This window comes from Zonotrichia albicollis, chromosome 2 (genome assembly GCF_047830755.1).
Source record: "Zonotrichia albicollis isolate bZonAlb1 chromosome 2, bZonAlb1.hap1, whole genome shotgun sequence".
Taxonomy (NCBI): domain Eukaryota; kingdom Metazoa; phylum Chordata; class Aves; order Passeriformes; family Passerellidae; genus Zonotrichia; species Zonotrichia albicollis.
In genome coordinates, this window is record NC_133820.1 from 66,160,930 (window position 1) to 66,185,127 (window position 24,198).

General features: G+C 40.9%; 1 protein-coding gene and 1 long non-coding RNA gene across 2 annotated transcripts in view; one reads left to right on the forward strand and one right to left on the reverse strand.

The window, feature by feature from the left end:
* The window catches only part of LOC141728210 (uncharacterized), a 584,197-nt gene that overhangs the window by 240,617 nt on the left and 319,382 nt on the right, over positions 1 to 24,198 (reverse strand). The gene's annotated exons all lie outside the window — the stretch shown is intronic.
* C2H13orf42 (chromosome 2 C13orf42 homolog) lies at positions 13,667 to 18,009 on the forward strand. The gene is made up of 3 exons (XM_026790662.2): positions 13,667 to 14,138; positions 16,819 to 16,966; positions 17,777 to 18,009. The coding sequence occupies exons 1-3, from the start codon at positions 13,725 to 13,727 to the stop codon at positions 18,007 to 18,009; spliced, it is 795 nt and encodes a 264-aa protein (XP_026646463.1). The 5' UTR covers positions 13,667 to 13,724.

Here is a 24,198-nt window from a genome sequence, read left to right on the forward strand (position 1 = left end):
TGTGACTTTCAATCCTGACAAAAAGTGGTGCTGACAGAACCACAAGGTGTTGTCTAACACCTTTTCACCCATGTCACCCATGGGTGTAAGGTATGCCTACATGAAGGAGTGGAGCACAGTTCTGAGATTCCACAGCTGGTGGGGACACTCCCAGGCCATGTGGGAGCTTAGGTCCCAAATCCTGCTGGCTGGAGTCGTACAATAGGGCATCTGGAACAAGGTTTATAAAACTGAGTTCAGTGCCTTGTGAACACAGACTGCTGAGGGACCTGAGCCGTATAATATCCATTTACCTTCCTTCATCTTCACAGCATTTCTGTGAACATAATTAATTATTTTCAAGCTGAAACCAGGACAGGTTTACATTAAGGGGTTCTCTCTAGTTATCTCTTGCTCCTTTAATGCTCTGTTTGAAATTTTTTCATGCTTATCCCTAACATTCTGAATAATCTGGCCTTCAGTGCCAGTGAAAAAGCAGAGTCTGACCCTTGCATGAGTGGTCACATGGTGATCATTCATCTCACTAATGAGAAGGAGAACATTCCCCCCAATCTGCTATCTGTTTTCCATTCCCTCCTGGTCATCTCCTTTTCTGCATTGCACAAGAACAGGATTATGGCTGAGAGTAATTTCTTTTTAACTTGTGGAAAAGAGAAAAATCTAGAAGCAGTCTATAAGTAGCTGAAATCTGACTGCACTCAGGGTGATAGGCTTCATGTGTACATACACATACATACATACACACACATGTATATATGTATGTGTATATATGTATGTGTATATATGTATGTGCATATATGTATGTGTCTATATGTATATATACCTACATATATATATATATATATATATATATATATGTACATATACCCCTCAGGCTCTTTCTCAGTAACACTTTGTAATAATTCCCATTTAATACACAGGCAGGACCACATGTCAGAGGGTGTAGTTCAAGGCAGAAGCTCCCTTACACCTCTGTGAAAGAGAAACCTTTATGGTAGGAGTGCACAGATATGTCACAGATATCTGTGACATTGAACTTGGTGTCTTTGATCTTAGTCCCAAATGTGCATGGTTAGTGAGATAAGCCATTATATAGCCAGAAAAGTGGTCAAGGATGACAATTAGCCAGTCATTCCAATACTGAAGTGGTTACAGCTGAATTAGAACACAGCTTGGAAGCAGGGGGATAGAAACTAAGAAAAAACTTCATTAAAATGGAGGAGATGAGTTGGGAAATAAAATGGGGGAGAAAACCCCCTTACTTAGGAAGCTGCTGCAAGAAGTTTAACAAGTTAGGGACTTTTCCAGGGGTGTGAAAGTCATTTGAGATGAGTTCTCACTGAGAGAGGCCTCATTGTGATCTCTTCTAATGTTCTCATGCTATTGCCTACATAAGGAAAGACTCAGACATGGTGAGCACAGCATTACACATCTTTCATTAGACCAGATGGTTTCTATGGGATTGGGTTTTTTTAGTGTGGGTGTGGGGTTTTTTTTGGGGGGGGAGTTGGTTTCTTTATGTTTTATTTTTCGTGGTTTTTGTTGTTGTTGTTTTTGTGGTGTTTTGTTTTATTTTGTTTTCTGAAAAATTCTCTGCCCATGCCCAGAAAAGCCTGCTGAAATTTCTAGGAAGTGTGAGCACTTTGTAGGACAGCTGCCTATGGGCATGAGAGAACAAGGAGAGCCTGCCAGTTTTTATTTCTAGAAAGATCCTTCTAGCTACTGTTGTCATTGCTATTCTCTTCTCTTTGACAGCAAGGGCAAATATGACCATGGCTCTGACTCCTGGGCACAGAGCAGTCTGCCTGCATCCCCACACTCCAGTGGCTTCATGCCATTAACCTAATTGTATCAGACATTGGAACCAGTGAAGCCTTTAACTTATATCTCTGGCTGGTAAAACAACATTAAACTTTGTAAAACTCAGCAATCCAAAAAAGTTTTCTGCAGATACCTTTATTAGTAATTAGATTAAGGAGCAGATTGTGAATCTACAGAATCTGGTGCATGTCTAGGCAGCAGTTGGCTTATAAAAAGATGAAAAAATCAGCAATTTGGCCCATTAAATGAATGTTCACATGACTGTCTTATAACTATAGATTAAAATAAAACTGAAATCAATTCTGGATTAAAGTTATAGTTATCAGACTGGCATTCTCATCTCTTCACATATAGCAGCTTCGACTCTGTCTGTGTGGATTTTCCACTTGCAAAATCTCAGCCATCTGCAAATCACAGAAAACTGAAAATGATTAGTATGACAAAAAAGGTGTTGTATATAGAAGCTCAGTATATATTTATTATTTACAGTTTTCCATTCGATGAACACAATTCCTGCCACAACAGGCAGTGATGCAATAGTGGCATCATCCATCAATCAGTACTGATACTGCTGAGAATGAGCCTTTTGCTTTTTCCCCCAAATGGCTTTGAGAGTAATTGACAGTTCTTATAGAGACTGGCAATCTGATATGTGTTTCATTTCAGATATTAATTCAGAGTGTTTTCAGATAGTGCACCTACTCACAGTTGCTATCAGTTGATGTTTTGTGTTTTCTTTTTTTTCTTCCATTCAGCTATAGCTTCTTCCTTTCCTTGTTACCATATAAAATGTGTATATGAGCTGGATATTATCAGTTCAGACTATTGTCCTGTAGTGCTCAAGTTCTGTCAAGCTTAGCCATAAGCTCCAACTGCTGTGGGACCATGTTGTAACCCAGGGAATGAATGGGAATGTGTAGGCAACAAAACCATGACCAAGTCCAAGATTTTTCATCCATTTCAGTTATAATTATCTTCAGTGTAATCTCTTTTTACATAAACCAAACAATTTTTCCAGGGAAAGTAAAGTTTTTGGAGTGTTAGATGCACTATCTGTAAACTTTAAATAGTTTATCCCACAGCAAGAGCTGCTACATGGGGGGGTCTAGCTCATAAACATAAGGCATCCCTCTTCCTGCAATGAGCAACAGTATTGCCTATCAAAGTGCAATTGCTTCACAGAGATGGTATTTCTTCCCCCTTCTGCCCCAATACCCAAAAAAGACAACCAATAAAACCAAGCAGCACTATAAAAAATATTGACTTAAATGAACAGAAGGGATTAATTACATCTAGAGCAATGACAGCACAATTCTTATCCCAGGCAGAGCTCTAGAGGGAAGAGCTGCCACCCAAGAGAAAAGAGCTGCTTTTGAAGCCTATAAGAGTATTGATTCTGCTCTCTGTGTTACACACAATCCATTTACAAATGGCAATAGGAAATTTCCAGCTATTTTATAACAAAAACAAATCCATAGTGGTTTTTTTTCCCTAACCTGTACCTATATGTGCTAGTGTGTACCAAATCCTTGACTTCAGTGAATGTGAGTAAATCCCTTGAATTATCTTGTCCATACCAGCTCAGGGCCCAGCCTTTAAGAGATGTGCCTGGACTGTTGGATGGAACAGGACCATGTCCCTGTGCAATCATGACCAGATTGTGATAGCCCACACTGGCTATGTGCTTTTTGACAATTTTGGCTTGTACCCTCTGGAGCCCCACTAAACAGTGCACATCACAATCAAGGCAACAGCACAGTCTTTCCAGCTGGCTTAAAAGGTAAACTCAGATATTCTGGGGGAAAAAGAGAATTTATTTAGGTGGATGTAATCCATGTTGCCCTCAGAGGTGGGGGTGAGACCTTTCACTATCTGATGTTCCTGCACAGATGTAGATGCATAACATCTAATGTAAACTGAATGCTAATTCTAATTCTGAATTCAGCACATAATGCTGAATTCAGCACCACTACAGAAATTATAGCTGTGGCACTATGTGTGGAAACAGTTGAAATATAGCAAGATTATGTCAGATACCTGCACTTCTATTAAAAAAATAAGGAAGAGCAAGAAACAAGGAACTTTCTGTGGGGTTATAAAGTAAGGACTAATGATGCATGAGCATCAGAAATTCTTCTCACAAATGGTCTTCTGATTCTCTAAGCAAATTTCTATAAACCAGGTTTTCTGTTTGCTCTCTCCAAGTACTGAAATGAATTTGCTGCCTTCTAAAGCAGTGGAGTTCTCAGCATCTGGCTTGGCATTAGAGAGCAGGAATATCTGCCATTGATCTCATTGATATTGGCAAAGAGCCAGCATGAGTTTTCTGCAGAAGCAAATTCTGAGTTCATAATTGTGAGTATTCAGCAGTTCATATCCCATTACTGAGAGCTACTTCCTCAGTTAGAGAATATTCCCTTGAGAGCCATGCATCCTAAGCACCTTGAATCCGTAACATAAAAATTCACATTTCGCTTCTCGGAAATAAGACATAAAAAATATTCATTCATGAGAAACATTTTGCGAGTAATTTCTTATAGCAACCAGTGAAAACTCACTCTTGGTTTTTGTGGTGCTTGCAGACAGAAACGTTGTGAGGAAAATGGAGTGTACAGCTCCTGTTTATGTTATGCCCTGGGAACTCAGGGCTGCCCTGGGGACCTTAGTGCAAGCCCAGCTGGGAACCACCAGGGATTACCTCCTGTGCTGAGACTGGAGGGAAGCAGTCATTTTGTTCTCTTCCCTTTTTTTATCCATGGCCAATCCTATCTTCATTTCATTCTCTTCCCTTCTTTTATCCATGGCCAATCCTATCTATCTTCATATCACCTGTACAGATACAGCTGTAGCACTCTCTGCAGTTTTGTCTAAGAATACCACCGCACCTGGGAGGTTTGTACATTTTTATACCTTCCGTGTACGAGCTGAAGAAATGTCTTAGCCCAGAGAATATTGTTATTAGTGCAGGTAAAGATCCGCGTCCCGGGGAAGCTCGTGTGTGCAGCCGGGAGTCAGGCGCGGAGACTCCGGAGGTCGAGGCTCCCATCTAGCGGTGAAACTGATCGGCAAAAGGAGCCGATCTCGGGGGCGAGCGCTGCTGAGGCCTTGTGAGCATCCTCCCTCGTGTTCCAAACCATCAGGAGACTGACTCAGGAGAAGAGAAAAACAGTGGGAAAAGCCAGGCAATCCCCAGCATCTCTATAGTTTGGGACAAGCAGCTCAATTCTGGCAAAAAGGGAACGCAGCTCTCTGGGGTGGGTGTCGTCTTTGACTGATGGACATTCTGCAGATGTTGTGGCAGTAGCTAAGGTGCTGTGAGCTGACCCACAGGCTCAGGAAAGGCAGAAAGCAAAGCCTGGTCTCTGCACAGCGACCATTTTCAGAAAAAAAAAATTGTCTGTTCATGTAGAGCGAGGAGAAAACATAATCACTTCTGCCAGGATGCGCCAATGAAATGGAATAAACAGAGCACTTCTGGGAAAATATAATGACATTGTAAGGTCCACAACAGCAGTGAACTTTGCAAAGAGGTCTGTGACCTTGTGAAGGTTGGTTTTGTGAGGGTGGCCTACCTATTTCCCCTTGAAACCACCTCAATTTTTGCCCAAAACCGCACCCAGACACCCCAGAACAATTTTTGATATCCACAGGCACATATCCAGGCAAACTGTGAAGAAATCTAAGTGCATATTTCATAAGCACATCAATAACCATAACCATATTGACTATGCAAAAAATGAAGAACTGTGACACTTGAGTGATAAAAGATAGTGTTCTGCATACTGTTGAAGTCAATAAGGTGAACTGAAGAGAATTAAATTGAAATATCAACTCAGTTTCTGCTGCCTCATGTTTTCAGACAATTGGATTTCTTTTTATGCAGGGAGAATTATAGATGATAGATTGCAGCTCATTTCCACTGCAGCAATTTTTTCTGGATGTTCCTGCTGTATCTGCTTAGCCCCAGTGGATATGTTGAAGATTCTCCATGAAGTCCTTGCTGAGTGTTTTGACTCACAAGTGCAGTGACCTAAGCTTGATGCCAGCTCTGGCAGCTATCTGATCTGTAACTTTGGCCTGTGTGTTTCTGTAACTACCACAGTTTCCTTGAGATGCTTTCTGTGAATAATGGTTTTAGAAAAAAAAAATTCACAAGAGGAATGCTGGCTGCCTCAGTCCTTGCCACTCTGGCTGTCCCTTTCATTTTGTGCTGATGCTCAGATTACAGACCTGTACAACTCAGCTGTTCCAGTTCACCAGGGTTCACATGAATATTTCCTTCTGTTTCAGTTAACCTAGTTTCACTCCCTCCTGCCTGACCTGGAGGTCACAGAGAAAAATACAGCTAGCATCTCCGTGTTTTGCCCACCTTGGGCCAAAGGCACACATTCTGCCACATTCAGGGCACAGGAATAAAAAATTTCCATGTTCATCTGAGCACAGACTGAGCTGCCTTGCAAGCTTTGTGAGTTTAACAGGTATCTTAGCCTGGAAATTGTCATTTGACTTTGCAGATTACTGCAAACACCTTGCCAAGCTGCAAACTCATTTCACCATCCGTGACCACCTGTGCCTACGTCTCAGTGATTTTCTGACCTGGCTGAAATCTCACCTTTGTGAAGACTTTCCAGGTTGTTTTAAGAACATGAGTAGATAAGAGTTTAAATATTTTTGTCTTACTTTCTTCAGTATTATTGATGAGCCATCTCAAAGGTGGACCCACTGCAAGCAATACTTACACCGGGGACACATCAAGTGTCTGCAAGTTGCTGAAGGGCTTCATACAGGCTTTTTGAATCTAGATACCCAAAAGAAGCCACCCTGTGCCCAACAGGCTGGCAGTGGGCCTCTTTGCAACTTCTGTGCAGCCCCTGCTTCAGTATGATATTTTTCCTCTCGTATTTAGATCCCACATCATAGATCAGCTACTCTGTAAGAAGGGATTGATTGATTCAAAGTTCCTCAGAGGATCCAAATGAACTCCCTTTGCCCCTGCAAATAGCCACACCTGTGTATATTACTTAACTATTCTCAGGGGGCATAGGGGAAGTGGTCTTTGAAGTTTAGCTTGGAAGTGGTAGGCAAGGCTGGGGAGCCACCTCTTCTTTTCTTTCCCCAGTCCTTTAAATGTGTCTTAATACAGACTGGCTGTGTTACAAGGACAGTGGAAGGTTGGGTAGGTGGGAAGAGTAGAGGCAAAAGATCAAATTATCCAAGGAGAAAGAATTCATGTTTACCAGCTACCACATTTTATGTTAAAACTGGCAAATGTGAAAGAAAAACATGGAATCTGACTTCTCCTGGTTCTTTACTGACCACTCAGAGAGAGACAACAAAAACGGCTCTTACTAACCTGCTTGATAATTGTCCTGCCTATTTTGGGTTGCTTCTCTTCAGGGAGCTGCCTATTATCAGTAAAACATTTCCATTCTCACGGTGCATGGAGTGATGCCTGCAGTTGCTGGAGCAGGTGGCTGGTGAGGCGCCCTCGTGGTAGAGATGGTGTTGTAGGATTTGGTTCTTGTAGGGTGTCACTGCAGGTGTAGCTGCTCCCTGCTGGAAGGGCCCTGGCTGGCTCCTTGTATTCCTTAGCACAACCAAAGTTGCTTCACTTTGGAAGTGCCTTTGCAGGTGCTGAAGGAGATGTACTAGGAGATGTTCAAGAAGCTCATAGCAAAGATAATAGTCCCCTTTGATTAAGTATGTTGTAGCAGTGGGGACAGGGACAGGGCAGGCTGTGTTTTAGGCTATATACAAGTTTATTTTTTTTCCAGGTACATTGTGATGTGAACAGAAAAAAAGTTAAGATGCAAACTCCCACTATTGGTAAGTGTTGAAAAAGAATTGGTAGTTTCTTCTGCATTTCCATCTTCTCTGGAGTGCCAATCATACCTCACTTGCACTGACCCCCTCTTTCTCAGATATCCCAGCCAAACTGCTCCTTTTTTGCTTCTCCACTTAAATTAGCTTTGTCCTTTTTCACTGGGTTAGCAGAGCACGAAGGAGATAATTATAAGATCCAAGAGTGCCTATGAAAAAGTCTGGAGGTATTGTGAGAAGGCCTTGCCCAGGAATGACTGACGGAGTCTGGCAGCCCTGTGTCTTCCAAAGACATGCTGCCCCTTTTCATTATTCCTCCCATGAACATCCTTTGTGGTAAGGATAATTGTGTATTAGAATTTAACTGGAATGAGTAACTGATGATCCAGTTAGAGATCAAGACAGACAGGTCATTTAAATATTTGTGTTTTATAAACCAATTTGAAGAACTGTTGCTTACAACCTCCATTCCTCAATGAGCTATCATGAGGGAATTTTGGCTATTTATCACATTCACCTGCCAAAGACTCCATCAATGGGTGATGGATGTGATAGGCAACAAGCTGGACATCACAATAATTCTTCAGCCATCTTGGGAACAAAGGACTCAAGAGGCGAGACAATATCTAATTCAACAAAGACTAACAAAGCTCTGAAAGGTCCTAACAGAGTTTCCACTAAAAGGACATGAATTCCTCCAACAAAACAAGCAAGGCCAACTGGTTGTTCCCTTGACCCCGTGTGACAGAAGACAAGACAAAGTTCCCTTGTCAAGCTTGTCAAAGAGATGGAGTTTTTAATGATAGCATGGTTGTTTGGGGAAACAAAAGGAAGGAGGAGGCTCGATACAGCAGGGGATAAGTGTGGTAACCTCTCACCCTCTGAAAGGCTGCCAAACAACAGCTCTAGACATAGGTCTAAAGTAGGTTGTGTTTCACTAGCATTCATCTTATTGCTTTGTCACAGAATATATGCAAAAATTTCCCCAACAACAACATTATTATTATCATCATAATCATATTTTTTTTAAAGGATTGATATCTCATTTGTGTAATCATTTTCCATACATGTTACTGCACATGAATCAGCATTTCTTTATTTTCTCATGCCTGGTAGGAATGCAGTCACTGCTTTTGTTGGTCCCAGGCTGTGCTTTATGCTGCAACAAAACCTGATCAATGAATGAAATTTTTCATGTGGCAAAAATTTAAGGAGAGTGCATGCTTTCTAAGTCAAATGGTAATACTTCAATTAAAATTTAGGTTAGATGGAAAGTTGATGTTCCAGATTTACAAAAAAACCTATTTGTCTTCTGTTAGGAGAGTCAATGTTGTGACTCAGCTGTTGTGACAGGTTAGTGTTGTCTGACATGGCTCAAGCATGTAGCATTAAAAATCAAGATTGACAGGTGGGCAACAAAGGGATTTCACTGCATTTTCCTCTGAATCAGCTCAAATGAAAATCTTTATCTTCAATCTCGAGAAACTGATTTCTCCACTTTAATGCCTCAAATAAGCAGTCATAGATGTTTGAAATGCATGGTATCAGAATTTATCTACTTTCCCATACTTTGTGAACTTCCCAAAAGAGGAGCAATATCAAGCAGTTCCTGACTCCAGTTTTAAGGAAGGCAGAACGGACTGTTACCTCTGTGGGCTGAAAGAGCAGATATAACCATTCTTGAGGATTCTTCTTTGCTTTGTAACAAGGTCAGTTCTTCTTCCATCTTCACTTTTAGCCAGTGAAAGGTAGGAACCAGTGGTATTGCACTAATAATGGATATTTCCTGCCAGCCTCCAAAAGCACTGGTGATCAGCACCTGATTTACGATTTGGAAATGCACCACCAGCTCATATTTTAAAGTATGTGTGATCTTTGAACCGCTAAGTGTCGTAAATACTACCACATGCAGCCAGGGATGCTAATTTTTTTTTAGAACTCAGTTGTGGTCTCAGCATGCTCAGCTGAGCATTTGTTGTCTTTCTCTTAAATATTTAACAGGTTGTGTGTGTGTGTCTTTGCAGAACTTCAGTGGAATATATGAAATAGTCAGGGACTAGGGAGCAAACTGTTGATTCTTGCTGTTATGAATTACTTTGTTGTCCTCTGTTTTGGACTTTCAATTAGCTCTGTCCAAAGAATCTACTTTTTATGCAGCTACATAGACATGGAAGAGTTCACCAGAGGCTGACAAGTGTGCTCTAATTTCTGAACTAGCTAAAATAGCACAAGCCTCAGTAACTTTGCTATCCACTCACATATTTTATGTGTGGAACGTTTTTTTCTTTAAAAGCAAAGAAGGTGTTCTCATTTAAATTTTTAAATATAATAAAATGTATTATCCTAACTGATATGATACAATAGATTGATAAAACTTTGTGATAGAAAAAGAATACGTTGACATCTACAGTTTATCAAAGATTTTCTTGTTTGAAATCAGAACTTTGTTTCAAGGATGATTTGACATTTCTTTGTATCATTCATGATGAAATTTAACCATCAAGTAAAGAGATTTTATGCATGTTGGCATGTTATTCAAGAGAAAAAAAATGCATTTTGACAAATAACTTATTGATAAAAATGTGTAAGTGTATTTATCTGTACATTTGATTTTATGTTTTTTTTTTTTTTCCAACTGTGTAGTTAATTTAGATAAACAAAGCACATGTATTGGATTTTCTAACTTGACTTTCCTATCCAGTCATAGCGGATCAGGAGCTATTAGAATGCCAGGGCTATAAAAAAATACCAACACAAACCAGTTTTGGAAGTGATTGGGTGTTGTTAAAAGGAATTTAGATCGCTGGTAGCTGCAAAGAAGACAGACTTGTTGAAAGCATCAATAGGAAAAAAAGTGACTTGAAGCAAAAAACATTGAGTAAATGAAGTCAGATTCAAGTAGCCAAATGAACAAGCAAGGTGTGAGCATTGCCTTGTCAAAGCCAGTAATCTTAGATGCCATTAAATATTTAGTGTGGTCTATTTGATGAGTCTGGTCTATTTGATCTGCTTCTCACAAACTCTTTCTTTGAGAGGTCTTTATTTATGATTTAATAGCTGTCCATGAATTTGGAACTTTGAATTAAGAGAATTAAATTTTCTTCTTCAGCTGTATGTGGCATTTGATGAGTGTCTGTGCAGAAGGAAATAATTCTTGAATAAGACCCTCACTTTTAGTTACCAGTTGTCTTAGATAACAGTAGCATATTCAGTCCACAGCAGTAACTGTGGGGAAGGCACCTGTGATCTGTGGTTGTGGCTGAATTATAATTGCCCTGTTATTTACCTAAAAAGGGACACTTACAGATGCATGGGAAACAGTTTGAGTATAAATAAATGAAACACTACTCTGGAAATATTTAAATCAAATGCCTTAAAGGAAAATGCCTCAAAATAATTTCTAATGACATTTCTCTTCTTAGAAAACAAAGTAGAGTATATCCTTTATGTCATCCTTTAAATTTTTAAATCCATGGAGCTATTTAAATTACAGTACATTCTCTGAAGAAAACAAATTAATATACCATAGGAGAGAAAGATTGTCTCACTGCCCATTACCAAAGCATAGAATAAAACATTCATGTCTGAAATAATTGTAAATGACCTTTTATGACTGAAAATTAAATTCTATTATATAATGCAGTTATTGTATTGCTTCATGCATTTATTAATACTTCCTTATTTTAACAACACCATGAACAATGGGAATGACACGTGTTGGCACAGAATGAATGTGACCCAGTAAGCTTTTAAAAAAATTGGGAATGAGCATGTTTGATATTGAGAACTCTCTTTAGAGCCTGAAAGCTTTTTTTTTTTTTTTTTTAATTAGTGAGATGTCAGCATAAGTTTCAGTTGAAGCAGGGTAGGAAAAGCTATGGCCCATATGAAACGTTTTTCAAATGCAGCGCATATAATCAGATTTACTCTTCGCAGGTGTACCTTTTCCTGTGGTTTCATCAACAGAACCTTGGGGAGTTTTCTGGTTCATTGGTTGGTTCTGGTTTTTTCTTTGCCCTGTTGCTCTTTATAAGTCCAGGTGACTTTATAAATCAATCTGCAATTGAAAGGCAATGTCTGATACTGTAAGCAGTTTCTCAGTGGAGTTGCCAATGACCTTATTGATTCAAGCCTCTATCAATATTTTCTTGATTTCCCACTGATTTTGTTGATTTATGGGTTTTCTGACTAAGACAACTAAGAGGCCTTAGAGTGCTCTGAGGCTCACTGTTAATGTATCATGTCAATAAACAAAGACCATTATCCCATGTAGCAAATCTGTGTACATTTTAATCAGGGTTATTCTGGAAAAAAATCTCATTTTCTTAACTTGGTAAATAAGTTCCCTGAAATGGCTGTGACAGATGTTTATCTCCCCCACTCAGGACAGTGTATCAAAACCCCCTTACAGCCTTTTGCTCTGAAAAGGAAATCAATATGTAGATGGAATTATTATTATGTGTTAGTATAGATGACCCGAAATTTTATCTGTCTCAGGCAGGCAAATCTGGTGAGAAAGCTCATATTTTTTTCACTGTTCTAATGATCTATGCTAGCAAAAAGTCAACTTAATCTGTTATCTAGCTGGAGGATTGAGTAGACCTTTAGAGAGAATCAATAATGGAATACTTCCATACAAGTACTAGATACCAAACAGCTGACTGTATTTCAGATCAATCTCTAGGCTGCTTTCAGCTGCAATGGGAATTGCTACTATTAGAAGGCAGAAAAAGTGGCAAAACTGGTTTGCTTCAATTCTTAGTTGTTGTAAGTACATACTAGCTTTAGCTATAAATAAAAGGAACATTTTGAGATGGTTGTTGTTGACGTTTAGTGTCCAGTTTTCAGAGTTCCCAAAGCAATAGGCACAAATTTATGTGCCAAGCTATCTTTCCTGTTGAAATCCTACACATCTTGGGATGCCTCAGCCTCCAATTAGCACTTCCAGAGGCATTAGAAGAAATTTGCTCGATGGTGTTTGCAGGGTGATATCTATTTGGTTTGAAAATAATTATTTTTTCTCAAGCAGTCAATGCTTGGGTGGGATCAGCTATGAAAACTCTTTTGAACAAACTCTTTTGAAAACCCTTTGGAGCATGTCTGCTTGCTTTTAAATTGTTGTTGATTGCCTCTATCTGCTTATTTTTGATTGTTCACTATCAGCTTATCTCCAAAGCATACATCACGTGGACACACAGTCACAAATACTAGCCATGCCTCCAGTATGCCAATAAAAGTCAAAGTTTTTCAGTACCTTCAGCCAAAAATCAACCCTCAAACTCGCTGTATTAAATGTTCTTGCACCAACCTAGGAGGACAACTACTGTGGAAAGATACAAATTCTTGTGTTTCTGTCTGAAACATTTTGCCAGAAGAGTACTTTGGAAGAGTGTTTTATTTTACAGCATCCCTTACACAGGACATCTTTGTATTGAGTGTAACAGAGCCTGACATCTGAATCCGCTGGGCTCCTGGCAGCGCCGAGCTATCAGGTAGCTGAAGCCATCTCCTGGTTACTGCCGGGTGAAGCCCAGAGCCACTTCTTTCAGCAGCTGAACTCCACTCGACAGAAACTACTCCTCTCCATCCGGACTTTGTCCCTGTGGAGGCCGACTCCAGCCGGCTCTTCCCGAGCATCGCCCGCGGCGGTCGGGAGCGGATCAGCACCACGGCCAGCGCCCCCGGCTGCCCGCAGCCGGCGCCCAGGGAACCCAAAGGAGCGCAGGAATCGCGGGAGAGGGAAGTCCTGCCTCCGTGCTGATGCTTTTTATGGGGACCAGACACCAAACGAAAGGTCAAAGCATGCTGTTTGACCTCCTCAGCTATATTTTAAACCGAGGAAAGGACAAAGGTCTTTCACAGAAACAAATGGAATAGAAAGGACACTTCTGTGTTACCATCATGCTTCTCCCAATGTTAGACTGAAAACAATTGGTGCAGCCATAGGGATTTTTTTCCCTTCTCATGACAGTAAGTGGCAATTTTTTTTTGTCTGCTGAGGGCAAAGGTAACTGCTGCTGATTGCCAGATCCAGTGTGAAATTAAGCAGCTGAAAAAGTATAAAGGGGAGGAAGTGACACATTATGTTCAAAAAGATCCATTCTATATTTCACCCCAACTCCCAGCGAAGAAACGTGACAGATGACATTCCTTACAGTGATGGAGCTGGCTCTGCAGTGAGACTGATCCGCAGCACTTCCATGTATGTCCTTGGAGGTGAGCAGGAAAAAGTTAGTGAACCGCTAAAAAAGTGCAGAAGTACAACCAGCATCGACTCTTGCTTTCAGCCAAAAGAGGAAGACAGAGACTGGATGTACTCTAAGACTCAGGACTGCTTGAAGTACCTGCAGGATCTGCTAGCCTTGAGGAAAAAATATCTTGAAAACATCAATAACTTGAAATCCATGCATATGGCTTCAGATTCTCCAGCATCCACAAGGTCATCCAAAACTGGAAAAAAGTCATTTCTTCCACTTCCTTCCAAAGAACCTTCTAAGGTAATTTCAAAGAACTTTTGCCATGTGCTTAGTCTTAAGCAACAAAATCATCGAAGCTATGTATTGATTTTCTGCTTTACTGCTTTCAGTCAGTTGACATTTTTCTTTTGCATCAATTTAAGTGTTGCTAAATACATTGAGATTCTTTCTAAGCAGTGGAAAATTAGGAATGAATGACTGGTCATGGAAAGAAATGTATATGTCTCTGTTTGAGGGAGGAAATGTTGGGAGAGAGAAAGTAGGAAAAAGTTGTGAGAGTATGGAAAATGTTGAAAATGAAAGAGCAAGCTCTGACATCCTACTTAAGTACCTCGAAGTCCTTCACTACGGTTAGTGAAGTCCAGCTTGACTGAAAAATGCAGTAATCTCTGGATTTCCTGGAAGTCTTATTATTGACAAAATTACTTGCACAAAATAACTATAAATTCACTGAAACAAAGAGGATTTTTTTTCTTAGCTGTCAGTTAGTTTGTCAGTGCTACCTTTAGCATCAGTGCAACCTCTACTGGTAGGATGTGGGGCATGAGGAATTCTTAAGGTTTCCTTTCTCTGTTCATTAATAAGTTGGTGGGTCATGTCTAGACAGTGAAATTCTTAACCCTTTACTGTAATGAAAATACAAAAATAAAAATGGAATATCATCTTTGGTGCAGATTATTTTCATGTATCCTAGAAATAAAAGCTTTATAGGTTAGCATGTCACTGGACAGTTCAGTGGTTACCTTGACTCTAGACTTAATTCAGTGAGGACAAAACAAAGGACTGCAGCAAGTGGGACGATCTTTAGTTTAGGTAACATGGCTGCAAACAAGACTTCAACAGGAGACTCACATGTTATCCCGTGCAGTCTTTAAGCTGGATAATAATGGGGATGGTGGGAAGAAGGGATGTAGGGCTGAAATTACTGATTAGGCCAGGTTGATGTTAAATAGTGTTGCTGCCATATTTAGATGTTCTGTCACAGAGCAGAGTGTCAGAATGATTTGTGAACTTCTGAGATGCGCTGCTGAAAATACTGCTTAAGAAAAGCACCAAAGCTTAACTTGTTTTTTGGCAAACAATTGGATCTCCCACAGTCTGCAGCTAAGAATGCTGTCATCTGACTTTGGCCTTATGAATGAACAGTCCTGGTAGTGACTGGCATGCTCACTTCATCACCCATCTCCTTGGAAACAGACAGGAACATCAGCAGAGTATTCTTGCCAACACAAATGGCAGAGTCACACCTGCACACCTCTGGTTTTGTAAAAATTAGGGAGAGGTCAAGAAGCCTTTTACACAATTCAGACTATTCTTCCTAACTACACATTTTATGTCCACAGATTGCAAAGTTTGTGTTATCACCAGGCTTGAATCGTTTTGTCCCAGGCTACCTGCTCTTATTAAATTACCTATCAGTGGGAATTCACTTCTTTCTCTAACCTGTTGCATGATTTATAGGAAGGTGATTTGTCCAGAAAAACCTGTCCCCATGGGAGTTTTGATCCAAAGATCCCTGGGATCTCACTATGAATTCAAAATGTGCCACTTGTGTCTAGTGGAAAAAAAGAAGAGAGGTGGGTCAGATGTGGGGAGCACATTGGCTTGTCTTTAAAATGCCTTTTAACCAATAAGGGCTTAGTCATAATAGCAGTCCCTATTTCCAGTAGATGTGTGGTAGCAGCTATCTTTTAACACTTCTCAGGATGTCAATCAACCCATAATGTCAGGAGGGGAATCAGCTAGTTCATCTCTCTGCCTCCACACCACAGGGAACAGGCTGGTCCTTCAGATGTGTGACATGGCACGCATCCTTTTCTCTCATTGAAACCCAGGGTAGCAATTTTCTGAGCTGGTATTGCAGCCTGACATTATACCTGACTTGGACCAGCAAGAAAAATATATGCCCCTTCATTAGGTAGAGCCTGGCAGGAATTATTCATCCCATTTGTACCTTCAGAATCCCTAACCCAGGTTTTATGACTGTTTCAGCTTTTATAGATAGGCATTTCCTTTTTCATCAAGACAGGCTCCTAATTTTAAACTGTGTGCCTTTCCTGTGGGAATTATCACAGTGCTGAATGACTCATAATTTAGCACACACCATCCTTTTTAATTTCAAAAAGACTTCAGCAATTTAGATCTGGATTAATTTCACCTAACCTAGGCATTTTAATAAGATGCTTATATTAGTAACAAAGTTACCCCTCAATCCCTTTTCAGCTGAGAGAAAGAGCTACCTGCAGAGGAGGGTTCAGCCTACTTAAGGCCTGACTCATCTTCTGAAGCTACTGGAGCCCAGCATTAATTACAGAAGGAGCCCTGCATGACTACATTTCTAATGTGTGTCTCCTTAGGAACCTAGTGCTAGGCAGAATAAATTTGGTCATAAAGCCCAGCTGTCACTTAGCCACCCAATTAAATGGCCTGGTACATGGATTCTGAGGGATTTCAAAACACCTGGCCAGTAGTGCCCAAGTGGAAGGTACTTGTTGTTGAACATGCAACAGGATGTATATTGGTAAGATATCTGCTGCCCTGCTTTCTTTGATTTCTACACTGTGGAGTAGTTTGGACCTGTGTTTATTTCCTGACAGCCTGAAGTGTGGCATCAAACACATCTTTCATTTGGAGTATGCTCATTAAGAAATCATTGTGCCCAACCCTTGGCTAGCTATTTTCTCCTTTGTCTGATCAACAGGCATCTATGGAAAGAAAAGGCACACAGTCCAGTTCAGATGTAAGAGAAGCAATAGCCTTCTTCGACTCAGTGATTGCAGACCTGGACTCAGAGAGATGGCGGAGAGTTCCTGACATGGATCTGCCAAATGTGGATGTCGATTTTGATGGTGCAGTATAAACCAGCCAAACATATGGGTTTTGGGGTGCAGAGGGTAGAGGAAGGAAAGGCATTGTGACATCACATTTGTTTAATGAATTTATTTAATTTATCAGTTGTCCTCTAGTTTTGCTTCCCAAATCTAGGACCATTATATGCAATATGTGAAATTACAGTAATACATCACTTGTTCCCTGTTGAATGGGTGCAACTATTTTATGTGCAGTCATTACATGGCAAATGTAACACGTGCAGGGTTGGAATAGTGCTTGCCTTCTGCTCAGGGCTGAACTCCACCCTTGCATCTGTATCTCAAGCTGTCTTTGGAGAATTATAGAAAGTATAAATGTATTTTTTTCTTCACCTTTTTTTTTTTTTGAGAAATGACTGGGTGACTCCTTTACAGCTATCAAAAAAGAAGTCATTTGATGATTAGGCTAAATAACTGGAGGTTTCCATTAGAAAAAAATGAGATTGCCCAAAGAAATGAAGATGTGCCAATTTAAGGTCATCCTGTATAACCAGCAGAGGGATATAGATGTTTCTCACCTTTGCTTCAGGCTGAAGTGATTAACTGAAGCAGGTCATTTTAGCAGTGCCCAAAGAGTATATTTGAAGGGACTAGCTCTCACATACATGTTTATGCTGCAGGTGTTGAAATTCTAGATAAAATGAATCCCATCCCAAGTGGTATCCTGCAGTGAAACCAGGTTTGTCTCCTGATCTTGCCCCCAGGAAGGACCCAGCAAGTGTTCCCTCACTGTGCAGATTAAAATGTCACTGACAAGCTGTTAATCCCAGATTGTCTTCTGTTTTCCAGTTGCTACTAGTACGAGTGAACACAGTTTGCATTCAAACTGGATCCTTCGCGCTCCCCGGAGATACTCCCAAGACACTGCCCAAGCAGCTAAGCAATCCCAAAGAAACAGTCAGAGGAGAACCACTGGCTCTAGGAAAAGGCTGGAAAGGCATCCCATGTACCTGCCCAAAGCTGTGGAAGGGGCATACAGCACTTTAAAATTTAAACCTAAAACACACAAGAAAGAATGTTGAAAGAAGAATGCTCCCTTTTTGTTCCCTTTTCACTTGAAGACAGAATATATGAAATAGGGCATGTAAGACCTCAATTTTTTTCTTTTTTGTTTTTTGTTTTTTGTTTTTTGTTTTTTTTTTTTTTTTTTTTTGTTTTTTACCACTGATCCATCACTTACACTCCAGAAATGACCTGTGCAGTCACTGAAAGTTCTTCACAGGGGACGTATTTTAAGCCATGGCTATTCCAATGTTGGACTCATATGAGGGTTTAACTCATCAAATTTTCTGTGCCTAACAATACTGCTTTGTCATTCAGCTTGGCGGGGGGGAACTCCAGCTTGACAAGCCTTTTTTTCTAGTGCTGTTACAGAAAGCAATGATTCAGAGATTGCCTGGTGCAGTAATTTTTCTTCTGACTCCAGTACTGCAAAGCATTTCAAGGAATTCAGCAAATATTTTGGAGTTTTTGCAGAGGTGTTTCCAATGTCAGAGCAGTGAAGCAGAATTTTCTCCTTCTGTTGCTTGTGAAAATTTGTATGTGCCATTGTTGACTCTTATGTTCTGAGAGTATACAGCAGCACCAAGATACACTCAGTCTGCAGCACAAGCAGGAAAGAGCTGGATTGAGGGAATCAGCGTTAGAAACTTGTGTTTAGGGTAATAGTGTGCTCATGTGTGTTTTATACTCTGCTTGCTATTGGAAATGGTTCTGTGGTTGGATGCATCAAAATAATCACTGCACACAAAAATATATGCAGCTTGTTTCAAATGGTTACACCACATGCTAGTTTTCATCTAACACCCAGCTGATGAATCTAGGCACCCCAGTGTACAATAGAAAAGCTTAAAGTTGTGGAGAACATTTTGTGAACAAATTGGAGCAAAGTTGTTCTCAGGGGCAGAAGAGAACTTGCAGACAAAGCCACCATATCACCTTTAGATTATACCAAATATTTGGAATTCTGCTACTCCATCATTAAAGACAATATATTAGGATGAATGAAGTCTAGAAGTGTTTCTCTTCATCTTAGAGAGGATATGTATTCCATGTGATACTTGGAATTAATAAGACCCATGCTCTGCCTGTCAGAGCTCATACTTTGTCTTAAGAATTTGCTAAGGTGTTTGGGATCAAGCTTTTGCTTACTCAGATTTTTTTTCATCTGGCATCATTCAGCTGGTGCTCGACTATGACAGATGGATCATGGCAGCACTGGTATGACCAGCTGGTGTTATCACCACTGATGATGACCAGCTAGTGTTTGCTTGTTTCTATGATCAGTAGTTTTTGTGTCCACAGGCTTAGATGAATTTCCTAAGGCACTGGCCATCAATATAGCCCATCTGATATACGAAAACCCCCATAAACCTTTTGTCCTCACACAGAACATTTGGTAGGTGTTAATTCTTGCTGATTTGTGTTCCCAGTCCTTGGGACTAAATTATTCAAAAGGCATTTCTGCCATGGGCTGCAAGTATATCTCTGAACTTAATGATCTAGGCCACTTTCTGTCATAAGATAGAAAAGTGCCAAAAACCCATATGTTCCTCCATTCAGAGCTGGCATCTCCTGTTTGATGAAAGCATTTTGATTTTTTTTCTAGTGATGTTTGTGAAGCAGATGGAAGAATTGTTTCTGTAGCACTTCAGTTCTGGAGGTGCTTTTGTTGCTCTTGGCCTAGTTTGCATCCTCTTGAAAATGACCAGTTTAAATAACATAATTGATACATATTCAAGAAGAGTTTAAATTAAGGTCTGGGTTTTGTCTCCACGCTGTTGGTGCTTTTCACAATTGTCTGTATCCTTTAAATTGTGTTGCTGCCTTTGTACCTCCCCAGTTCTGTACTGTCCACCCTGAGCTGAATGCCCTGTAAACTATTCTGCCTCTGAATGTATTCATGGAATTCCACTCAGCCAGGTGGGATAACCAGAGCACAGCTTGTTCCAAACACACCCCTAGGATCTGGCATGCCTCAAGGCTGCAGCTCTGTGTATGTGTGAGAGAAGGGGGACAGTGCTCAGAACAGTACATTTTTGGCAACTGTGTCACCCTGAAACTCCTCTCCAAACAAAATTTCGTACTGAAGTTGCCGAGGAACATTTTTACTGACTGTGGGCATCTTTTTGCTACTAGAACCTGCAACATGGATGGGTGCTGACAGAAAATCTCACCGTCTTCTTTGAGTTACTACAACAGAATTATGCATGTGCATAATTAAAATACTGATGAGAAAAAAGAAGAAAAGGATTCCAATGTTTTTCTGCCCTGGGCTGTGTTTCATGTTTGTAGTGCCAAGGTTTTATGCATTGGAGTAACTGATCTCTTTGCTATTGTTTTAAGAATGCATTTTGATATGCAGAACCAGACTGCTTCAGCATGTGCAAAACAAGCAATCCTTCCCTGTAACCTCTTGTCTGTCCTTGTAAAACAGACATCTCTGATTGTCTGGTTGTGATAGGGGGTGAGGGTCCCCCTGCTGTCCAGCAGAGAACCTTCAGTGTGAAATTCAGTTTGCTTTTATGAATAAGGGACAAAGTGGGGGGGGGGGGGTGAAATCAGGTTTATAATCGAAATCAGATTTATAATTTCTATTTGGATTTTGTCATTTTTTTCCACTTTTCTTAAAGTTCACTTCAAGCCAGTCATCATCTTAAAAAATTCTAATTAAGTAAAATAAACCAGTTTTTCTCTGAGAACATGTTCTATCACCTATCCCATGAATACAGGCACCTTCCTTCTTCTTCTAGCATATCAGCCCCTGTATGCTCCTCACTTAACATGGCTCAGCTCCAACAGAGCTATGGAGAGCAGTGCCTGCATGTCAGGGCACTCTCTGTGGAGGTGGGAGCTGAGGCTTCAAAGGACTTGTGCTCCCTGTGCTAGAGCAGCTAGTGAAACACAAAGGGAGCAGGAGAGAGGAGAGGGCACCATCTCCATCCCAGTGTCAGCTGCCTCCTCAGAGAAGGATTTAGTGTGGATGGCAGCACCCTCTGCATTATCCCAAGAGAGAACCCTGCCCCTGCCTGGCACTGGCTCATCCTAGGCAGCTTTCTACACAGCTTCCAGGAGCAGTTGGTTGCCCTACAAAAGTGCTTCCCATCTGGGCTGAATCATTCCCCGTGGCTTTGCAGGAAGAGCTCTCTGCATGGACACTGAAGGGATTCTCTCTGTCCTGGCATGCCTTCTAAATGACCTCGCTGCAACCTGCAGGTATTTTCAGGCATAGCACCCTAGAAATTAAGCAGCTACTAGAGGGGTTCTGACAGTGCCAATCACACAGAAGAGTTGTTGATGACCGGCAGAGCTCTCAGTGACCTAGATCTTTCTAAGAGATTGTTAGTGAGCCCTCTGAGTCATGCCCCCAGGCCGTGGTAATGAAGGGCATCAACCAGGAGCTCTATCGATCAAGGTCACTGTGTGCCAGTGTTCCCTGCAGCACTGCAAGAGCTCTTTCCCAGAGTGCACTGGAATAATAGGCAAGATCTTTGCAAAAACATCTCGTATTTTGTTGTTTCAAATCCAGCTCAGCTGAAGTATTAGGATATGTCAGGTCCTTCTAGCCTGTGTCATTGCTGAGTGCTAGGTCTGAAGTGGCCCTGGCTACAAATTTCTGTGACACCACATCCCCATCTGTCTTTGAGAAACTAATGACACTGTGTACAAGAATCCAGAAACTGAAGAGAGGTGAAGTCTGTTGAAGGAATCACGTCCTGGAGGATTCAAAATAATTTTGTCTTTTTGTGTGAGCAACTCAGTGTAATCACAATGCATGTAAGCGAGGTGAAATCGTAAGGGTCTTTGGCAGAAACAGAAGAAATATAGGCAGCTAATAGAAAGTTGGCAGCTGGACAAGATGTAAGCTCTGGTTTGAATTTTGCAGTGCCATAAAGTTACGATGAAGGCAGAAGGTGTCAGTATCGCCTCGAGTAATGCAGGAAGTCCTCCAAGGTAATGCATAGAAAAATTCATGGCTATCTGCTGCTCCAGCTTTGAGAGGGTGCATTAAAAATATTAGATTCACACCTAGTGGGTGTCTTGAAAATTTTCACAGCTGTTGGGTCAGTTTGTCATTCTGTTTGGGTAAATTTGGGAGAGTGCCTCCTGTGATTTGGTGGTGGGGCAGGCCCACAAGGAGATGAAAGCAGCATGGAGCTGACCAGTCACAGCAGGCTCTGTTGAGGAGGGTTTACCCAACTTTTGGGCCTGTAGCTTTGAATTATGCCCATGGTAAAGAGAAAACAGGCTGCATAAAGTCGGTGGAATGACTCTTTAACTATTGTGAGTTTAGCAGGTAGAAAAATGTTCTGCAAGAATTTTGAGGGCAAACCATGACAAATGAGCCCAGCTGCTTCAGACCAAACTGAGAAGCAGAAGCTAAAGCCTGTTGCTTGATTAGCAGCAATTTAGTGCATGATGACAACTTTTCTACTACTAGGCTGGTCATATTAAAATATTGTCCATCCTTTATAAGGCAAGAGCAGGCATCACCATCCAAATGGCTCAGCGACTGTGATACACTGACTCCACACAGAAGATGAGGTGACCTATTAGAGAAAATATAAAAAGAATTTATGGAATTAAAAGTGATGTATTACACCCTTTAATAAAAGTGAGATTGAGAAGGAAGCAAGACTTTACCAAGAAGTTTATGGCACTGACAGGGAGGCACAGCACATGACAACAAAGCAAAATAAGTGACTGAGCACAAACCTTCCACAATTCAGTGCTGGGGACTGTCACTTACAGCATCAGCTCTTGAAGATTTCTAGAAAGGTAGCTAAAATTGTGACTTGGCCACACGGTGGCAGTTCATTCCTAGCTATTCTGCAACTCTCCTATTTCTGTGAACAAGAGAACTGAGGATGAAAGTAAAAGGGAAGTTTTGTCCTGCTTCATCAAGAGACAGTCAGTGTGTGTATCTGTTATTCACCTCTGGGCTCCTTATTTCCCAGGCAGTTGTTTGGCAGTTTTCAATGATCATTAGCTCTTTAAATGAGTTTACTTTTCCAGGGAGAGATTTCCTTAGGCTATAAACAGCCCAAGGGGACATCACAGGGGACACTGAGAACTCAGTAAATCATGGCTGAGAGGGTGACCACTTGCCTTTGACTGCAGCTGGAAACAAATGGACAAAGTAATGTCATCGCTAGGAATAATGCACTCTTAGGTACAGAAAATACAAATATGGATAAAAAATAATAAGCAGAGGAATTTAAGATTCAGAAGTTCAGTCTTGAGATAGGTCTGAGTTAAGGATTCTGACCTGATTCTGTAGTTTCTCCAAAGGCCCAGGAGAATCAGTATATGAGGTTCCCAGCTTCTTGAGGTTTGTAATGCTGTTATTCCAGAATTTACTAATACAAGCTGTTTGGTTAGTCAAAAACTAACCTGCTCCTGCTCCTACTCCTGCTACTGTGTCTTCCAGGGGTAAATTTTTATTTAGGGCATGAAAGCTAAACTTCTATAATTTTTCCTCTTTTTTATGCCAAAATACTAATTTAAAGGGGAAAAAAAGGAAGATGTCATTGCACTGCTTATGACTACAAGTCAGCAATGGCAGATTTAGATGGCTCTGTGGTTCAAAATATTCAGACTAATAAGGTTCCCTGCATTAAAAAGAGCCCTGGCACTGCTCACATGCAGGCTCTCAGTCTGTGCTGGGTTGTGGCTTGATGTGACACTGGGTCCTTTTGAACTGACAGACATGCTGCCATCATATACAGGTATTTGTATGTGGAACAGCAAGGGAGGAAGGGGCTTGCTCAAGAATAAACAAGTTGTTCCTAAGTTAGAGCTAGCTTTAGTATCACTTCACTGAGAGAACTGATTCATAGCATTCTTACTCTTCAATAGCTTCACTTTTCAGTTTCCAATATGCAGAATTAATTTTACCACCCTCACATCAGGGATACAGATCATTGCTGTGCCAGGAAAGTGAGGGGATTGGTGGAAGGACTCTGGTGCAAGCAGAGCTGACCTGCAATTGCAGTTGAATAAACCCAAGTGGGCACACTTGGGGCAAGATTTGCACTCACCCTAAGTGGGATTTTCAAAAGGCACGTAACTAGCATCAGTGGGAGTAAAGTTACTCTGACAAATGCACTGGTGCCTGACTGCTTCTGGAAAAGCTGGTCTGGAGCCAAGCTTGAGCAAACACAGCTTCACTTCTAGGAATTAAATTAGACTCATGAGAAGTCCAGAATTAG

Coding starts and splice junctions, on each gene's coding strand:
- C2H13orf42 (XM_026790662.2), top strand. CDS start 13,725: ATGTTCAAAAAGATCCATTCTATATTTCACCCCAACTCCCAGCGAAGA. Junction 14,139..16,818: donor CTTCCAAAGAACCTTCTAAG/GTAATTTCAAAG, acceptor TCTGATCAACAG/GCATCTATGGAAAGAAAAGG. Junction 16,967..17,776: donor TGTGGATGTCGATTTTGATG/GTGCAGTATAAA, acceptor TCTGTTTTCCAG/TTGCTACTAGTACGAGTGAA.